Source organism: Chinchilla lanigera, unplaced genomic scaffold (assembly GCF_000276665.1).
Source record: "Chinchilla lanigera isolate Chin_1 unplaced genomic scaffold, ChiLan1.0 scaffold00080, whole genome shotgun sequence".
Classification (NCBI taxonomy): domain Eukaryota; kingdom Metazoa; phylum Chordata; class Mammalia; order Rodentia; family Chinchillidae; genus Chinchilla; species Chinchilla lanigera.
In genome coordinates, this window is record NW_004955481.1 from 840594 (window position 1) to 858742 (window position 18149).

The 18149-nt window shown below is 52.3% G+C and overlaps 2 protein-coding genes across 2 annotated transcripts in view; one reads left to right on the forward strand and one right to left on the reverse strand.

The window, feature by feature from the left end:
- Positions 1 to 11192: 11192 nt before the first annotated feature.
- Positions 11193 to 12066, reverse strand: LOC106146488 (translation initiation factor IF-2-like). The gene is made up of 2 exons (XM_013503462.1): positions 11710 to 12066; positions 11193 to 11325 (listed from the first exon to the last, which is right to left on the reverse strand). The coding sequence occupies exons 1-2, from the start codon at positions 12061 to 12063 to the stop codon at positions 11212 to 11214; spliced, it is 468 nt and encodes a 155-aa protein (XP_013358916.1). The 5' UTR covers positions 12064 to 12066; the 3' UTR covers positions 11193 to 11211.
- Positions 11946 to 18149, forward strand: part of Mnt (MAX network transcriptional repressor) — a 14193-nt gene continuing 7989 nt past the window's right edge. Inside the window, exons 1-2 of the mRNA XM_005402917.2 lie at positions 11946 to 12358; positions 18032 to 18145. Coding sequence (XP_005402974.1) covers positions 12286 to 12358; positions 18032 to 18145 — 187 coding nt within the window. The 5' untranslated portion in view covers positions 11946 to 12285. The remainder of the gene's footprint in view (positions 12359 to 18031; positions 18146 to 18149) is intronic.

The window sequence follows — 18149 nt, forward strand, 5'->3', positions numbered from 1 at the left end:
AAAAAAAAAATCTGGTCGTGGTGCCACACGCCTGTAATCTGAGCATTAGGAGGCTGATGCAGGAGAATTGCTACAAGTTCAAGGCCAGCCTAGACTACATATTGAGACCTTGTCTCAAGCACCCCACTCTCCCACATCCAAAGTTGGTAAGGTCCTATTATGCGGGTTAGCTGGGTCTTGTTTCTTGTAAGGGGTTTTTCTGTGTAGAACATGAGTAGCACTAACCCTGGGATTTGTGTGGTAAATTTTCTGACCAGAAATCAAAAACTCCCAGAAGCTTCTTGCAGAACCAATCTTCCAGAAGCTCCATCTACCCTTTTTAAGTGGCACTGGATCAAGCGTTGTCAGTGATCTCACCCAATAGATTTGCCCATGAGGAGGGAGGAGGTCCAGTTTGGAAAACTAAGTCGTGGGCCTGCAGAAGAAGGAAAGTGTCAGAGGTGCCCTGCAGGGGTGCCCTGAGGAAGGAGGTGAGGCCAAGTTGTTCTGAAGGAAGTCGGTGCTCTGAGATTTAGTTTGCTGAATGGGCAGTAACCTCAGTAAAATCTTCTCCTGTTCATTAGTATGATGAACTCCCTGAGCAGGGAACTGAACCTTTCTGATTATCCCAAATCCATGCCCTGTGTGAATACCAGCGCCATATCAGAGCGCCCTGCCTGGGCCTGAGCTGCTTGAAACAGCATCACACACACCCAGAGTCCCTGCTGTGCTCAGGGAAGACATTCGGCTCCTCTGCTGTGACTCACCCAAATGACTAAAACAGCGGTTTATTTTTTTAATTGCTGGTTGGAACTGCTAATGCCTCCTTTTGGAGGCCATGCTTTTACTGTGGAAAACTCTGTTGTGACTGAGTGGAGGCCTTGCCTCTCCAAATGCCCTTCAAGGTGTAGTCTGCCTGCCTCAGTCCCGGCAGAAACGTCAGGCCATTGTGCTCACAGGGAAGTGGAGGACCACGGTGTGCTTCAGGGACAGGGATCGGAGCCAGAGAAGAGGTGGAGGTGGGCAGGACTGGCTGGGGTATGATGCTCTGAAGAGGGCAGGGGCTGTAGAAATCCAGGTGCTTTTCCAGCCACCCTAGGGGACCAAAATTGGAAGAGAGCATGGAGTTCGTCAGCCCTAGGTCATGTTGCGTTTCTGCTCTTTATATAAGGTACAGTGATCTCACTAAACCTCCTTGTGTAATGCTGAGGTCTTCCTCGGAGTGCGAGCAGGTCACCAGTGAGAGAAGGACTCGGCCCCCAGGGAAGCACATGAGCAGGATGGGCCTGGCAGTTTGCTTGTGTCCTTATTCTGCTGGGAGTTTTTGATTTCTGGTCAGAAAATCTACCAGCGGATTCAAATGAAAAGGCCAAGACCTCAAATAAATAATGGCAGGTGTAGAGTTTTGTCTGTTGTCCAAGAAAACCTGGGCATCCTCATCAGCAGGGAACTGATCGCTGATTGGCCACCTTCAACATAGATTGTCTCACTGAGCCGGTGTGCCGTCCCTGGGGGCAGCTGAGGAAAGCGCAGAGCTGGGCATGGTGGTGCTCCCCTGCAGTCCTAGCACTAGGGGGTTGAGGCAGGAGGGCTGAGAGTTCAAGGCCACCATGGGCCACACAGTGAATTTGAAACCAGCCTAAACTACATAGTGAGACGGTCTTTTCTGTCAAAAAAAAAAAAAAAACCTCAGAGTTCAAATTACTTGCTCTAAAGTTATATACACAGAGTGAAGAGATGGTGATAGGATTTGAACTCCAGTTCTAGAATCCAAGACTAAGGATACTTTGCTAAATTTCAGGATTTTGTGATGAAAGAGCTGCACTTAAGATGGGAAGGTACTTTCAGTCCCGTTTGACCCACCTCTCTGGAATTATCTAACATGGGGAAGATAGAGAAAGTATGTTTGGGCCGGGGATAGAGCTCAGCAGCACAAGCTCCTGCCTGGCAAGTGCAAAGTCCTGAGTTCGATTTCTGGTACCAAAAAGAGAAAAAAGAAAAGTATGTTTTACCCAACTTCACGGTGTAGGGCTTTAAGGTAAAGTTATTTTCCAGCCTGTGATCAATGAGTAAGATTTAGTAAGTGAAATTACCTATAATTATTTCTTAATTTACGCCACCAGATCTTTACAGAATCTTGTATTTGGCGAAAGTACAGATAATTAAGTAGTTAATGAAACCACAAAATAAAACGTCTAGTGAAGGCACATGTTGGACCAGAGTCAATGTGAAACAACTGATAATTAGGGAATGATTCTCTGACAGTACATAATTGTATAATGATGAAGGGGAGGCTTAGTTTTTTGTTTTTTGTTTTTTTAAACAGCTCCACATAGTTCAACTGATGTGCTTTGCGAGCTTGCCAGAGAAGGCAGCCTTGTTAGAAAAATCAGCGGATCTTTTCCCAGGTAGAGCATGTGAAGGAATGTAAATCTGGGACACGTGAAGGCTGCTGGCTGTCTGGTGGACCCTCTCAGGGAGTGTGGCCCAGGAGTCTGGAAGGAGAGCCAGGAAATTCCCAGCTGGGGACTTGGCTGGCTGCGGTAGCCTGTCAGTCCCCAGGGAAATGGCATCTCGTGCTGCTGCTGTGGTATCCATGAGGAGTGTGCTGTCCACAGAGCTGGGCTGGACGGGACCCATGCGGGACCCAGAGATTTGCTACTGGCGGATGTGGTGTCTCTTGCTGGGACGGGGAGAGCTGTAGTCTGGGCTTACATAGGGTGCTCCTTCAGATGTGTTGTGCCAGAATGCCTGCCCTCGGGCCAAGTGGGCAGATGTTGTGGGGCTTTGGGACCAAACTGACTGGCATTTTGTTGCTGTTGGGACCTGCAAAAATAAGGACTTTGCTGGGTGTGGTGGCGCACGCCTGTAATCCCAGCACTTGGGAGGCTGAGGCAGGAGGATCACTGCGAGTTTGAGACCAGCCTGGGCTACAAAGTGAGCTCAAGGCCAGCCTGAACTGCATAGCGAGACCCTGTCTCAAAAAGACAAAAAAAAAAGGGACTTTTTCATTCACAAAGAGAAATAGTTCCTCATCCTCTGTACGAGGAGCCAAGTAAGAAGGGGAGGAGTTTGCATCCTAACTAAAAGGAAGTAGCTTTTATTCAATTTCTAGTGGTTACTGCCATGCTAAAATATGTGCTGTGCTGTTGGGTCTTCTGATTTTTTTGAGGAAAGCCAAAAACCCAGATTGGCGAGGAATGTGCTTAACTAAATCTTGACGGTGAAATCACTGTTTAAGAAGTGAGCCATCAGGCTGTGGCTTTTTCTGCCGGTGTGAGGGTGGAGCTGCCTGCACCTTTCCCCTGGCTCACGGCAGCCTCCGATGCCTTCCACCTCTTACAGGGAACGGATCCCAAGGATCTGAGGTTTGTTTTGCTTTTCTTCCGTTTCTGACTGCTGCCATCCAATCCTATGACTTTAGCTGTGACTACTGCAGACGCTGTGCCCCAATCCAGACCTGTCCTGAACCTCCCACCATCCACTCGCCCAGCTGGCCGGGCCTAACTCAGCTGTCTGCCCGCTTCTCCTCTGTTCTCATTGTCCTCCACACACCTGTCCGGATGCGACATCTCTGTGCTTCTTCCTCTTTTGCTACCCAGGACGAAAGTCTTCCGCTAACTCCTTCTGTCAGTTTCCCCTGAGAGACTAACCCGGGCCGGCTCAGCCTTTCCCTCCATAGCGACTCTGCCTTCATGTGGCCCACCTAGACTGTAAGAATGGCTTCTTCGATTTCTGCAGAGCTTCAGGATGAGGTAGCAGGAAGAGCAGATGTAGAGATCTTGGGTGGGAAACAAAGAAACTTACTCTGGGGAGCGTTTAGAAGAAGGAGTAGGATGTGAAATAGAGCTGTGGACGCAGGTGGAATTGAAATCAAGCACCAGGAGACCCTAAAGCACGAGCAGCCCTTCCTAGAAAGTACAGGCCCACCCTTTGCCTCTAGTGACTACACTTTACAAAAGTGACGCATTTTCATTATAAAAAACTTTTTTACATAGGCTGGGTGCGGTGGCTCACATCTGTAATCCCAGAACTTGGGGAGCTGAGGCAGGAGGATCCCTGTGAGTTCAAGACCAGTGTGGGCTACATAGGGAGTTCAAGGCCACCCTGAGCTGCATAGGGAGACCCTGTCTCAAAAAGACAATAGATAAATACACAAATACTAAAAACCTATAATTTCAGTACTCAAATTATTTTACATTTTGTCGGTATTAGTATTTTTCTATGCATATTTTTTAAACAGCAAATGTGGGGGTCTTTTCTAATCTTTTTAAATTAGCAATATATTGTGATAACCTTTTCTGATTATAAAACTAATACCTGTTGAAAAAATCTTGTGAAAATAAAAATGACCAGTGATCACACTGCCCAAAAGACAACCACTGTTAATATTTTCATGTATCAACAACCCTGGTTTCTTTATGTGCTGTAATAGATTGTGAATATATTGTGAGCATTGCCTCACTAAGCCATTGTTTCTAGCTAGAGATTTAGACCTGCTAACAAGGTTTTCATTGTTTTAAATAACACTTTGAAGGAAAAAAAAAGGCTGGGAATATAGCTCACTGGCACAAGCACCTGCCTGGCAAAGGCAAGATCCTGAGTTCGATTCCTGGTACCAAAATAAATAACACTTTGATATAAAGTTTGTGTAAAATCTATGCATTTTTCGTGTCTTGGGATAAATCTGTGTAAGAGTGACTGAGGTGTAGGATATTACTTATTAAAAGTTCTTCCCAGGTATTGCCAGTTTGCTCACTAAAAAGGTTGTGCTAGTTTTACATTTCTGAGTTTTTATTTTTACCATACATGTGACAGAGCTGTGAGGTTAATTTTTGTTTAAGGAGGAAAAGTTTATGTTAGCTCACAGTCGGTAGAGGTTTCAGTGCGTGGCCGGCTGGCCCCAAGGCGGGGGTGGGGGGATGGCAGAGGGAAAGAGCTCATGGCCTGGCAGCAAGAGGCAGAGAGCCATCAAGGGAGGAAGAGGATCATTTTTAAAAATTCTTTATTAATTGATGGGTAAGAAATTATTCCATTGTTTGAACTTTATTATACTGGTAATATGTACATGATTTCATATATTTATTGTTTTATAAATTTTAGATGTATGTTGTGTGTCCACTTTTCTATCCAAGTGTCCTTTTTCTTTTCTTTTTTTTGTTTGTTTTTTTTTCCGGTACCGGGAATTGAACTCACGACCTTGCACTTGCCAGGCAGGTGCTGTGCCACTAAGCTAAATCCCCAGCCCTCCTTTTTCTTACTTAACTGTAAGACCACATCTTGTGACGATTTCCCTCCATTTTATCATTTTTCTCTTCCTCTTTTTTAATTATTTTTTTAAAAGATAGTTTGGGTATTCTAGAGGTAATCACACCTATCACACTACACATTTTCTTCGTTTGCTTTTATAGGTACAAAACACCTGTAATCCCAGCACTAGGGAGGCTGAGGCAGGAGGATCCTTGCGAGTTCGAGGCCAGCCTGGGCTACAAAGTGAGCTCAAGGCCAGCCTGAACTGCATAGCAAGACCCTGTCTCAGAGAGACAAAAAAGAAAGAAAGAAAATTCCTTTACCACCCTAGGGGAGAGAAATGCTTGCTTAACCTTTCTTTTTTGTGTGTGTGGTTTTTTTTGTTTTTTTTCCAGTACTGGGAATCAAACTCAAAACCTCATGCTTGCCAGGCAGGTGCTGTGCCGCTGAGCTAAATCCCCAGCCCCAAGAGAAACTGCTGTTTTTCTTTTCTTTTTTTTTTTTTTTTTTTTTTTTCCAGTACCGGGAATCAAACTCACGACCTTGCGCTTCCCAGGCAGGCACTGTGCCACTGAGCTAGATCCCCAGCCCAGAGAAATGCTTGCTTATGTGGCTACTGTTGTTCTACAGTCAGCACTTGACTTTACTAAGGGACCCTTCATGAATGACATGAGGTGTGAGGGCCTTTGTTTCAGAGCTGTCACAGTAACTTCAGGGAGATAGCTGCTGAGGATTAGCACTCCTGCCTCAGGTGTCCCTGATGGGGACAGGAACTAGGGCAAACAAGGAATTGGGGTAAGTATTCTCCTCAAAGTAAGAGGTAAGAGGAGAAAGCAAAAGGAGAAGTAGCCTCGAAGTAAGAGGAAAAACACAAGCTGGCACGTGGCACCTTCTGCCCTGCGGAATGTCCGTGGCACCGTCCAGTAGAGATTCTCCCAGTGGGCCTCGGGGCCCCGTTGGGATGTGGTGGCCCCTGTGAAGCTGAACCCTGGCTCCAGGTCTGTTCTGAGGCCGCCTGCTGCCTGGACCTCACCACCTGTCCTGAGACAGCATCAGTGACTCGCCTTGGCAGTCGAGCTCGGGTTTGAGACCAGCTCCTACCGCCTGGCTGTTATTTATTTATTTTTTTTTCTGGTACCAGGAATCGAACTCACGACCTCACACTTGCCAGGCAGCGCTGTGCCGCTGAGCTAAATCCCCAGCCCCTCGCCTGGCTTTTAGGTGTGAGCTTGGGTTGCTGGGCAGTAGACCTTAGCCCTTGCCCTGGGACACCGACAGCATTCCAGCCATCTGCCTTGGGAGGGCCTTGCCTATCACTGAAGTCCCCACCCCCGCGTGATCCAGCGGGCTCTTGACTCATTGTAGGACTCCGCCTCTCTTTACTCATAACTGCCCAGCCCCACTCCCTTGACCTGAATTAATTCATCCTCATGCAGCCGCCTCTTTTTTCCTTCAAAGGAATGTCTGAAGCCCTTGTCCTTCCCCCTGTGCCTTCCTGCCGGATCGTCTTCCTCCACCCAAGCTCCGGACCCACTGGCCTGGTGTTCACAGCCCCCACCTCTGCATAGCTTGGCTCAGCCCCTTCGGTTTCTCTGAAAAAGCTCAGAGTGCGTGGCTCCTCCCTTTTTGCTTCTGAACTGCATTTTTTTCTTTATTACTCAGTGTCCACGCCCAGGGTGGGTGCCGGGATAAAAATTTGTCCCTTTCCCCCAGTCACCCTTCCAGGCCGGACCTTAGCAGCAGTGAAGAGGGGCCACCTTCCCAGCCCTCTTAGGGCCCTCAACTCCTCACAGCGGCCTGAGGCAGAGCAGTGTCCACTGAGGTCACCTGGCTCCTAGAGTCCAAGTCTTAGTCTCACCAACTAAGCTTGTTTACGGAGGGCCACCAAGTTAATGATTTTTCTGTTTAACCAGCAGGGGAGGAGCGCACTCCCGATTTTACCCATTTCTGTGAGGCTTTCAGGGACTCCGGACCCCACACTGACCTCTTTTCCCCAGGCTGGGCTGGCTTACACGGTCAAAGAAGACCAGGCCATTTCTCAGCTGTACAGCTTAGTGACCTTCCAGGAAACACCTTCTCTTGGGAAGTCAGACTAGGTGATCTCACCTCTTCCAGCTGACTTTTTATGAGGTAACAAAGAGGGGAAGATTACCTGCCTGGCAAGGGGGAACTTGATCAGACCTGTTTGGGGGGTTCCAGAGAGGTCCTCTAGTAATGGGGTATGTGGAGGTGAGGATTCCTGTGGGGGCTTCTGGCTCTGGGGAGCCCCCTTCACTTATGATTGGGTAGGTGCCCCGTAGGGGACACCCCTGTCACAGAAATTGACAACGCTGCTCATTTTTACAGGTCTTCTAGCCAGTCAGCTTCAGCTGGCCGATCCCCACCCACTCTCTCTTTCCTTCTACCTGCTCTTAGAGAAGTATGATGAATCTGGGAACTACAGTGAGCGTGTCAGGGTCTTCACTGGGTGTAGTGTCATCATATCCTCTCTTGTCCTATATCCAGCATGTTGGTAGAGCACAAATTAACCTTTCCCAAAATGCCTATGGGGATGAATTCTGTCCTGTGACCTTTTACTCCACTCAGGCTTACCAAAGGTCTCTTGGCCTTGGCTACGAGGATACCTAGCCATGTTAGGCTTGCAATAAATATCTGTTGAATGCCTGGTGTTGGTGTGTCCCCGAGTGTAGCAGTCTTCTGTGTCCCTTCCTCTTTGTTCCTCCTGTCCCTTCCTATCCCCCCACAGCCGACCATCTCCCTTCAGTCTGTGTAATAATGATGGGTGAAAAATTCCCTAAAGCCACTAGCAAAAGGAGAAGTCAGGCCTGAAAGGCTGGGACCTCTGCTGGCATCTGGAGGAGATAGCTGTACTTTTAGTTTCACACTTTCCCCCTTGTCATCCCTTGGAAGGAGTCAGGGAACTGATTTTCCTATAGCTCTTGGAGCTGTACATGTAACACTTTGTTGAGGTGAGTGGGGCAGGGGTAGGAAGACTAAGGAAATTCTCCAGCTCTGCGTATTTGAGTTGAGTATAGGCTACACAAGACAGGAGGAAGAAGACTGAAAATAGAAACCTTTAGATAAGAAAATGTGCAGAGGAGCCAGGCGTGGTGGCGCATGCCTGTAATCCCAGCACTCGGGAGGCTGAGGCAGGAGGATCGTTGTGAGTTCGAGACCAGCCTGGGCTACAAAGTGAGCTCAAGGCCAGCCTGAATTGCATAGTGAGACCCTGTCTCAAAAAGACCAAAAAAAAAAATGCACAAAGGTGAATGACTCAGGTTTCCTGTTGCCCCTGTGGCCCTAAGTGCCTAGAAGCCACACAGACTTTAGGAAAACAGCTTGGAGATGGCTGGCCTTGGGATTGTTCCCCACACCTGCTGCACTTTGCACTGAAACATCAGAAAAACTTCTCTTCCCCTTGGGTGAAAACTCTTGCCAACTTCTACCCTGGCTCCATCACCTTGGGACAGAAAGCTGGGGCTAAAGTGTGAAACAGCCCTGTTCACTACCTTTGACTCCCTTGCTCCCCCATTGATGTCGCCCACTCCTGGACTGAACTGAGCGAAACCTTGATGGATGAGAAATTCTGTTTGGTGTTTTCAGGCTCTGTAAGAAACTATGGGCCCAGCAAAAGCCTCCTTTTTAAACCTTTGCTTTTGCCTAACATCTCCTGGCTGCTGTCCCCACATGACCCAAATAAACAGATGATCATGTGAAGCCAGTAAGGCTGTTTGTTTTAAATAGCAAGCATCACCACTAAGCTCTGGAGCAGATGGGGTATTGGGAACAAGGAAGAGGCCAGCATTCAAATCTGTGTTCACCCCACTTCTTTTTTTTTTTTTTTTTGAGACAGTATGTAGTACAGGCAGGCCTGGAACTCATTATGTAGCCCATGCTGACCTCAAACTCGCAGCAATCCTCCTGCCTCAGCCTCCTGCGTGCTGGGATTACAGGCATGCACCACCATACCCGGCACAGTCCGCTTTTATCTCCTATTTCTTCATCCCTGAAGGAGAAGTTGTCTTCAGAACACTGCTTCTCAGAGGTGCCCATTGAATGGCATAGAGCTGGTTCCTGACAAGAAGAGTCAGGAAAATTGGATCTCAGCCTCTAGAAGAAACTGCAGGGCTGTATGGGTGCCATGACTACCTCAGGAAGGCAGGGACAGGCTGTACATGGCTTCTAAGCTGAATTCTATGGTGCTGATCCCAAGCAAAATGAAACTTGGTATGAGAACTTATATCCACATGATGATGTATGCTGTTTAACCACCACCACCACTTCCTGTCTATATATTGCCTTTAAATCTTTTTTTTGTCTTTTTGAGACAGGGTCTCGCTATGCAGTTCAGGCTAGCCTTGAGCTCACTTTGTAGCCCAGGCTGGTCTCGAACTCACAATGATCCTCTTGCCTCAGCCTCCCTAGTGCTGCAATTACAGGCGTGCGCCACCATGCCTGGCCTATATATTGCCTTTAAATTTCCCATTTTCTCTTGTGCAGAATGGGCCAGGCCCAACCACACCAGGAAACAGGTGGCAGACAAAGGAAGCAATGTCAGGGCCAGCACCTATCACACCTTCCTAGGAAAAGACCTTGTCCCATGGAGAAGAACTGGGCTATTGTGTTCTAATCTCCCTTTGGTCCACTGTCATCATAGGCTAAGTCAGTGGCACCCAGACACTTGTGTTTCTCCCTGCACAGCTCTAGATGACTGGACCTTATACATGCCAAGACCAGATGCCGTGTGTGTGAGGTTTTTTATTTCTGGGGTCGTCTGTGCAGGGTTCCTTTGCCCAGCATGCAGTACGATGCCCTCAAAGGAAAGCAGCAAAGCCAGCAAGCGTCCGTTTACGCAGGCTTTCTAGGCGCCTGGCTCTTCTCCAGCCAGTCCCTGACATGGGCATGTATACCTCTGAGGATGCAGTGTGGATCGGATGAACTGGCAGGACTGCCTGCCTCAGCCGTCCTCGTGAAGGTTTGCTTTGGCATTGTGTAATGGTGGAGCCCAGATTCCAGGATCCAGAAACCGCTTACATTGCCCCACTGTCAGGGTTAACCAAAGAACTTGTGTCCCTAACTGAACGTCCTCTGGCTCGGGTTGTGACAGCAGAACTGGATATGCTCCAGCGTGCCCCAAATATGCGTTCAGCCGGCCTGTATCTGTCACTGCCAACGTTACCAATGGTGATGGCGTATGGCCTCCAGCAAAGAAGCAAAACAGTAGGGTTGGGTTTCAGGTAATTTTTGTTGCCCCATATCACACTATGCAGTTTGCTGTTCCTCCTTGGCTTCTAATCCGAGGGGCTCTGCCTCAGAACTAACATCAAAGAGTCACCCTGGGGTCCGAGATCTATGCTCCTCTTCATGGGGCAAAGAGCGACTGGAATACTGAATGATCTTAGACAAGTCCCTTCCTGCCTCTGAGCTTCGGTTTCCTTATAAGCGAAGTAAGAGGATCTGAGCAGGCTGACCTCAAAGGTCTAACTTTCTGGTTGCTCGCCTGGTGTACCTAAACCCCAGCGCCAGGAAGAGGCGGGCGGGCGGGAGGGCGTGCCCCAGGGAGAGCGCGGTTACAGCCAGTACAGCAGCCCCGCCCCGAGCCCCGCGCCCCGCCCGCAGCCTCTGGTCGCCCGGCCGCCGGGAGGGCCCAGCTTCCGCCCTCCACGTTGTTGTTCCCGATTTGGGCCACGCCCCCTTGGCCTGGGCTCGGGACGGTTCGCCTTGACCGCCACCGCCCCGGCCCCAGAGCAAAGGGGTGGCCTCTGCACTAGCACAGTCGGAGTGTCTACCCATATCAGACACGCGTGAACAAAGACAAGAATTTTGGGGTAGGGAACAGAAAGACGTGGTTTTAAATGGGAGGGTGGTGAACAGCAGAGGGCAGGCCATGGCACGACTATGGGATTCCCCTTTAGGTGTCTCACCCTACGTTCACCCAGTGGCCCCATCCGAACCCGCTGTGACCGTGCGGACACTGGCCCTTTAAACAGAAGGCTGGCGGCGCGGGGTGTCCATGTGGAGCCGCTCCATGCCGTGTTGTCCTGCCCGTCCATTGGCCCGCGGCCCGGTGACGTAGCCTAATAGGATGTGAACGCACTGCGGGGGGAGGAACGGAGACAAAACGCGGAGCCGGATTAATAGTCCGCTCCCTCCCGCCCGATCTTTCGCATCCTGCAGCCGTCAGCTCCGCCCCGGGGCGGGTCCCGGGGGAATTGCGACAGCCGGGTGGTTGCGGGATTTAGGTCGCGGGTGGGTGGGGAACGGAGACCTAGGAGTGAGGCCAGTGTCTGCCATCGTGAAGTTTCCCTGAACTGGAATAGCTTTATCTGGGCTAACAAATTTTTCTGCATTTTCGACCCTTCTTTCCCTCCTGCAGGACAGATTTTTGTCATGAATGACCCGTGCATGCACCCCTTGCTCAACTAGTGGCTAGCAAACTGGGCGGGGCGAGGCGGGAAAGCGGAAATACAGCGTGCAAACCTGGCTTTCTCGGCTCCCACCCCCACCGAGGCCACGTGTGCGAGCGCGCGCGCGCGCCGTCTGTGGTGGGCGGGGCCAGCCCGCGCGACCCCGCCCCTCCCTCCTCCAGACGCCGGGGCCCTGCGGGCGGGGGCTCCGGTCCGGGCTTTGGCTGCGGCCCCGGTGTAGTAGCGGGGGCGGCGGCCGGGGGCAGCGCGGCTCCTTCCCTTGTTGTGTGTGTCGGTGCCTCCTCGCCATCTTGTTGCAAAGCCCTTTCTTGTCGGCGGGACTCTTGGGGGCTGCGGGGCGGGAGGCATCAGAAGGGAGCAAGAGAGGGAGGGGAAGGAGGGAGGCAGTGCCGCCTTTTTTTTGCATCAATTTTTTAAATTTGCAAATTTATATTTTGCAAATATTTTGGGAGACATTGATTTTTCTGCCCGTGCTCCCCCCGTTCTTTCCTGTGGAGTGCGCTGCGCCGCCTAGCCCTGTCGCCCCCCGGAGGTGATCCCTCCCTCCTGCCCGCCCGCCAGCCTGACCTGTGCCTGGCTCGCGGGCCGCAGCCTCGGCCCCGGCGCGCCCCCGGCCGCTCTCGGCGCGATGAGCATAGAGACGCTACTGGAGGCGGCCCGCTTCCTGGAATGGCAAGCGCAGCAACAACAGAGAGCACGTGGTGAGCGGCCGGGCTGGGCCCCTGGGGCACGGGGGAAGGGGAGGCGAGTGACCCTGGCCCCGAACCCATGTGAGACCGCAGGCAGACCCTCTTCCCTGGCGGCCAGAGAAGCCGGGCTGTGCACAGCCCTCCGAAAGAGCCGCCGCCCGGGAGGAGTGATGTGGGCAGTTAAAATAATTAATGAATTCATTACCATGCAGCGAGGGACCCGGCTCCGGCGGGCATAACCCCAGCTGCCTAGCACCTGTGTGCACCTTCCACGGGGGGCTCCTTTCGCGTGGGCCGGCGGCGCTCTCCGTAGCCCTTTAGATGTGAGCCGGGGGTGGGGGTGGGGTGAAGGGTGGTGTTGCGTGGGGGTGGCAGACCCGCGTGTGCGTGCGTGTGTGCACGGGGGATGTGTGATGGGTGCTTTGGAGAGAGCGATTGCACGGACGTGTACACGGACGTTGTACAGCACACGAGTGGGCGTGTGTGTAACAAAGTGGGGGTGGGGATTACTCTACGAGGAACAGTTCTCCGGCTTCCCCTGCCCCGGCGGGAGGGTGCGGGGGGCGCTCCCGGCAGATCTACGCGCCGCTTGGGGCGGAGGCGGCCTTTGCAGAATGAAATGACATCGCGTGTCTTATGATCCTGGCCAGCCCCGCCTGACCCCGCCTCCCTGGGCTGGGCTGGGTCGCGCGTCAGGGGTTTGGGTGAAAACCGGGCAGATTGGTGTCTGCCAAACGGCCTGCAGGTCGCTGGGGGCAGCCTCCGGGCCCCCCTCGCAGCGCCCCGCTTTAGCCGGTGTGGAATGCGGCGTGTCTGCGCGTTCCAAACCCGCTCTGGGCTGGAATGTTGCGTGTGCATGCGTTCCAAGCCCGTTGGTTACACCGGGTGGTGACGTGGACGGGCCCCGCCCCCGACCACGTGCACGGGGGACACTCCCGCTGGGGACTGCTCGGCCGGGCCCCTCCTCGAAGCCTAGCGCTTAGCCGGAGGCGGGGCCTGGGCGGGGCCGGCGAGGGGCTTTGCTTGGGGTTGGGCCCTGGCATCTCCTGAGGAGAGCCTTTGCCCTGGGAAAGCTGAGCTGCGCTAGCCTTTCAGTTCTTACCCGAATCTCCAGTATTTAATCCTCAGGCGAGGGAAACCATCACAGTCTCAGGTGACAGGACATTTAGAGTTCACATCTGCCCACTGACCCCTCCCCCCCCCCAAAAAAAACCGTTCTCATCAGGCCTTCCTGGCTATATCTCCTGTCACACTGTGGAATGAACTAGGCTGAGAAGGAGCAAACTTTGGCGCTCCCTCACAAGCATTTTGTTGCCTCCTGTCCCCGTGCGCCCTTGATGGTGGTCCTAGCTTCAGGGTGCTGCAAAAAGGACTGAGGGGAAAGACCTCTGCTTTCCCGTCTGCTGGGAGGGCCTCAGCCTTGGACCAGTAGTATGCAGTTTCTGTGGACTCTTGTGCTTGCCTGCAGCGTCCCCCTAACCCCTCTGCCGGGTCGGTTGTGCTAGAGAGAGTGCTTCGCCCTCCTTTCTTTTCTCTCTGCCTATTGTTGCTTCAATGATGAGTCATGCAGGAGGTAGTAGTGTGTTATGTGTGCGCGCGGCTGCGCGCGCCTGCAGCTTGTGCGGCTGCTGCCGCTGCCACGGCGGGCGGGGAGGAGTGGAGCGGAGCAGAGCGCAGCCAGCAAGGGCGGGAGCAGTCCGCAGGCCCAGTAGAACCAACCAACCGGGCCTCTCAAGGTCAAGAGTCACTGGAGATATTCAAGACCTAGATGCTAGGATTTTACAGAATTAGCTGGGACGTCCGCCCCCCCTTCCCTCCCCCCACCTTTGGGATCCGGAGCAGGGTCAAGCCGTGGACAGTGCTGGTGGTGACCCAGAATATCCTGTGTGCGGTCCCAGCGGTGGAGGGACGACTGTGCACAAGCTTTGGAGATACTAAGTCACCTGCCGCCACCATCAACACAATTAAAAGGTGCCAGGTGTGTCCCAGCTGTGTACCAGGCAGTGTGCTCCAGGTGAACAAGACTGACTCTGCCCTTGCCTCCAGGGAGCCCTGGATTGTTTCACCTTCACCTTACCTGAAACCTGTATGGCCACACTGGAAAGGGAGAAGACCCCCCACTGTCATGCTTCCACCCTTACCCGATTAAACAAGCCCAGATCAGCCTGTAAGGTGGGAGGGGAGAATGTATGCAGCTCTGCCCAGAAACAGAAAAACTTCTCCCCCAAGAAGTTGCAGAACCCTGCCCCTCCCCCAGGTGGTGAGAACTGGGGACAGGGCAAGTTTAGTTGCTCAGTGGGCTTTTGGTACTGGGTCAGGGGGTTTTAGGGGATGAGTGGGCGCTGGAAAGCCAAAATTGACTCCCAAGAATTCATGTATCCAGATGGCCAGCCCTGTCCCCAGCAATTCAATCTTCAGGATTCACTTTCTTTTCCCCCTTGAAGTTCAGTCCTCTGCCCTGAAGCAGGAGGAATGGAAGCAATGAGGATGGGAAGTGAACCTGCTGACCAGAACTGCCCTCCTAGGCTATTTACTTGATGACCAGCTCTGAACAGGAATCTTCTTGTCCGTTTTCCCTTTCCACCTCAAGGGCAGGTTTCCTGGCCTAGACCAGACAGTTTGCTTACATAATGAACCTGAGATGTGTGTGCTTGTGAGCATGTATGAGAAAGGAGGAAAGGACAAAGCCATCCTGGTCCTCAGCGGGAGGACCTGGCCTAAGCCCAGCATTCGTGGAGATGACTTGAATTGGACTCTGCCTTAACTGGAGAGGGCTGGCCGGATTATCCATATGCCCTGACCATATTCTGCCCTACATCTGCTTTATATGCAAAGCTTCTTGGTACACATGTAGAAGGAGAGAGTTCATGTGCACTTTTGGGGCCACCTAGTGTGGACCCCTCAACCACCAACCCTGTGCCTGCCGATTTGCTGGGCCATAGTAGCTTGGAAAAGTTGCAGATCTTACAATGCCAGGTCTGTGACTGGGCTGGAGGTATGGGCCCTGGAACACCTAGAAGGCCATGCTGAATTCTTTGGGGCACCATCCCGGGGGAGCTGAGGGAGAGTATGCATGTGCCGCCTGTGAGTGTGCAGGACATTCTTTTAAAGAGTCTCAGCACAACACAGGTTGCTCCTGAAGGAGGCCCCAGCCATCACTGGTGTGTTTCCCCCTTCCAGTGTACTGGAGAGGGTCCCTGCTGGGTGGGAAATGAGTCAGAGTTGGAGGGAACAGGCAGGAAACCCTGTGAGCTGGCTGTGGCCTAGGGCAGGCTTCTCAGGTTTGTCATGCAGATCCAGGTGTGGCAGAGATTGGCCATTCACCTGAGTCCTTTCTGGCACCTGTAAGGTGCATCTGCCTGGCTCTCTGGAAGAGAGGGGAGAGGAGTCTGCCATCAGAGGTGAGCTTTATTATTTTGTTTCTTTGTTTTTGAGACAGGGTCTCGCTATGCAGTACAGGCTGGCCTTGAGCTCACTTTGTAGCCCAGGCTGGTCTTGAACACGCAATGATCCTCCTGCCTCAGCCTCCCAAGTGCTGGGGTTACAGGCTGTGCACCACCATGCCCGGCTAGGTGAGCTTTAGACTTGCTTTGAAATATGGGTTTGCCTTCAGTTTGGATTTCTTCTGCCAGTGGAGCATTTGCCTCAAGACAATGAGAGTTTGTAAGTCAAAGGAGGGGAGGTGGGGCTTGCGTTGGGCCTTGTCCTGGGAGAACTGACTGGTGATATCCCATGCTGGGCTTGAGAGGAGCCCGGCTGGAACTCAGTAGGCTTCTTTGCCACTGCTTTGGGGGAAGCTGCAGAGCATCCAGCTGGTTTTCTCTGGTGTTGTAAACCAGTGCTGGCTCAGAGAGGCCTGGGAGAACAAGGTCTCTCCTCATTGGAGCAGGCTGGTGCTTGCCTGGCAGCTCCTTTTCCTGAAGAGCAGGGGAGATAGGAAGAGGCCCATTGACTGGCAACCCCGAGCCCTGGCTGCTGGGAAACCTCTGAGCACTTCCCCTCAACTTCCTCCTTGGCCTCTTCCCTCACCCTGGGAGGGGTTAGGAGCAGGCCTGTCCTGCTTTGGAGCTGTTGATTGGCCACAAGGCCCTGGGGCTGTGAGACTGTTGGGGGGGCACTCCCTTTCCTAGGGAGGACTTGCACAGTGGGGTGGTGTGTTTGGGACATGTCTACCAGCCAGTGCTGTCAGCTGTGTTGGTCGTGAATGGGGGCAGGAGAAGAGGGCTGGCTGTCCAATTCCTCCTAGCCTGGGGGTGGCCCATCTCTTCAGAGTGGGGCCTGGGAGAAAACCCAACAGCAAGGGGATGAGGAAGGACCTCTGGTGAGAGTTCTGGTGACTTTCAGCAGAGATACTGAAGGAAGTGATGATGGGTAAAGGTGGCCTGAGTCGGTGGCATTGCATGATCTCTCCTAGAGAGCCCAACCTGCTTTCTTTCTAGTTTTTGCTGGTAGTGGTGTTGGGAATACTGTTTGAGGGGGAGAAAAAGTAGTTCCAACATGAGTAGGGGCAATTGTGTTTGCTGAATGGTCCCTGAAGAAATCAGAGGCCTTAAATTAAGATTCAGCCTTGGAGTCTAGAAATTCTGGGCCAAGCCAGGCATGGTGGTGCACGCCTGTAATCCCAGCACTCAGGAGGCTGAGGCAGGAGGATCGTTGCGGGTTCAAGACCAGCCTGGGCTACAAAGTGAGCTCAAGGCCAGCCTGTACTGCATAGTGAGACCCTGTCTCAAAAAGACAAAAAAAGAAATTAATTAATTAATTAATGAATTAATTAATTCTGGGCCACTTCCTCATGAAGTGAAGGTGATACCCTACCCTGCCTGTGACATGGGGCTCTTGTGAGGATCCAGGGTGTGCGTATGTACATGAGGAGACACACAGTGAGCTTATGTTGATACAGCAAGGAGAGAGCATTTGGGTAGGTGTCAAGAGACTTGCTGTGTGATTCTCAATAAAACACTTTGGCTCTCTGAGCTTATTTATTGCATCTGCAAAATGAAGATACTGCCTACCCTTTTTTTTTTTTTTTTTTTTTTTAAGTTTTTTGGTACCAGGAATCAAACTCAGGACCTTGCACTTACCAGGCGGGTGCTTGTGCCGCTGAGCTATATCCGTGGCCCCTGCCTGCCCTTTAGAAGGTGCTTGGTACATATGGTGGAAGGCCTTCCACAGAAGCTATGACTGGTCAGCACCCCACGGTAGCCTCAGCACTCTTTCTTGGTCTGGCCTCTGTCCAGCTCTCACGCCTTCTTATCTGTCCCTCGGGGCTCCTCAGCCCCCTTGCTCCTGACTTCTGCCTGTGGGCTCTTCTCCCCTCAAGCTGTCGGTTGCCAGGCCTGCAGGGTCCTCTCTCATTGCTGCTGCTCTGCCTTTTTGTGGCCCACTCTCCCTCCTCCAGCTCGGCCTGTGTCCCCGGTGTGTTCAGTCAGTTTTGCCCCAGACTGCGAGCTCCCCATTGGCAGGGGCCAGGCTTGTGTTCTTGGCCCACTAGTTTCCTGGGCATGAACTTACCCAGTGCCTGGCTGGACGTGGTGCATATGTGTGCTGTCTCAGCCAGGCAGGGGTGTCCCTGAGCACTGACTAGGATAGGGTGAGAGGATGGATGGCTTAGGGTCAGAGAAGGTAAAGCAAAGGCCCGGGACTGCTAGTCCCACTGAGACGCCCCCTTGTATTCTGTCTGCATAGAGGAGCAGGAGCGACTTCGTTTGGAGAGGGAGCGGGAGCAGGAGCAGAAGAAGGCCAGGCTGGCACATGCCCTGCCCGTGGAAGAACCCCGAATTGAAGCACCACCCCTGCCCCTATC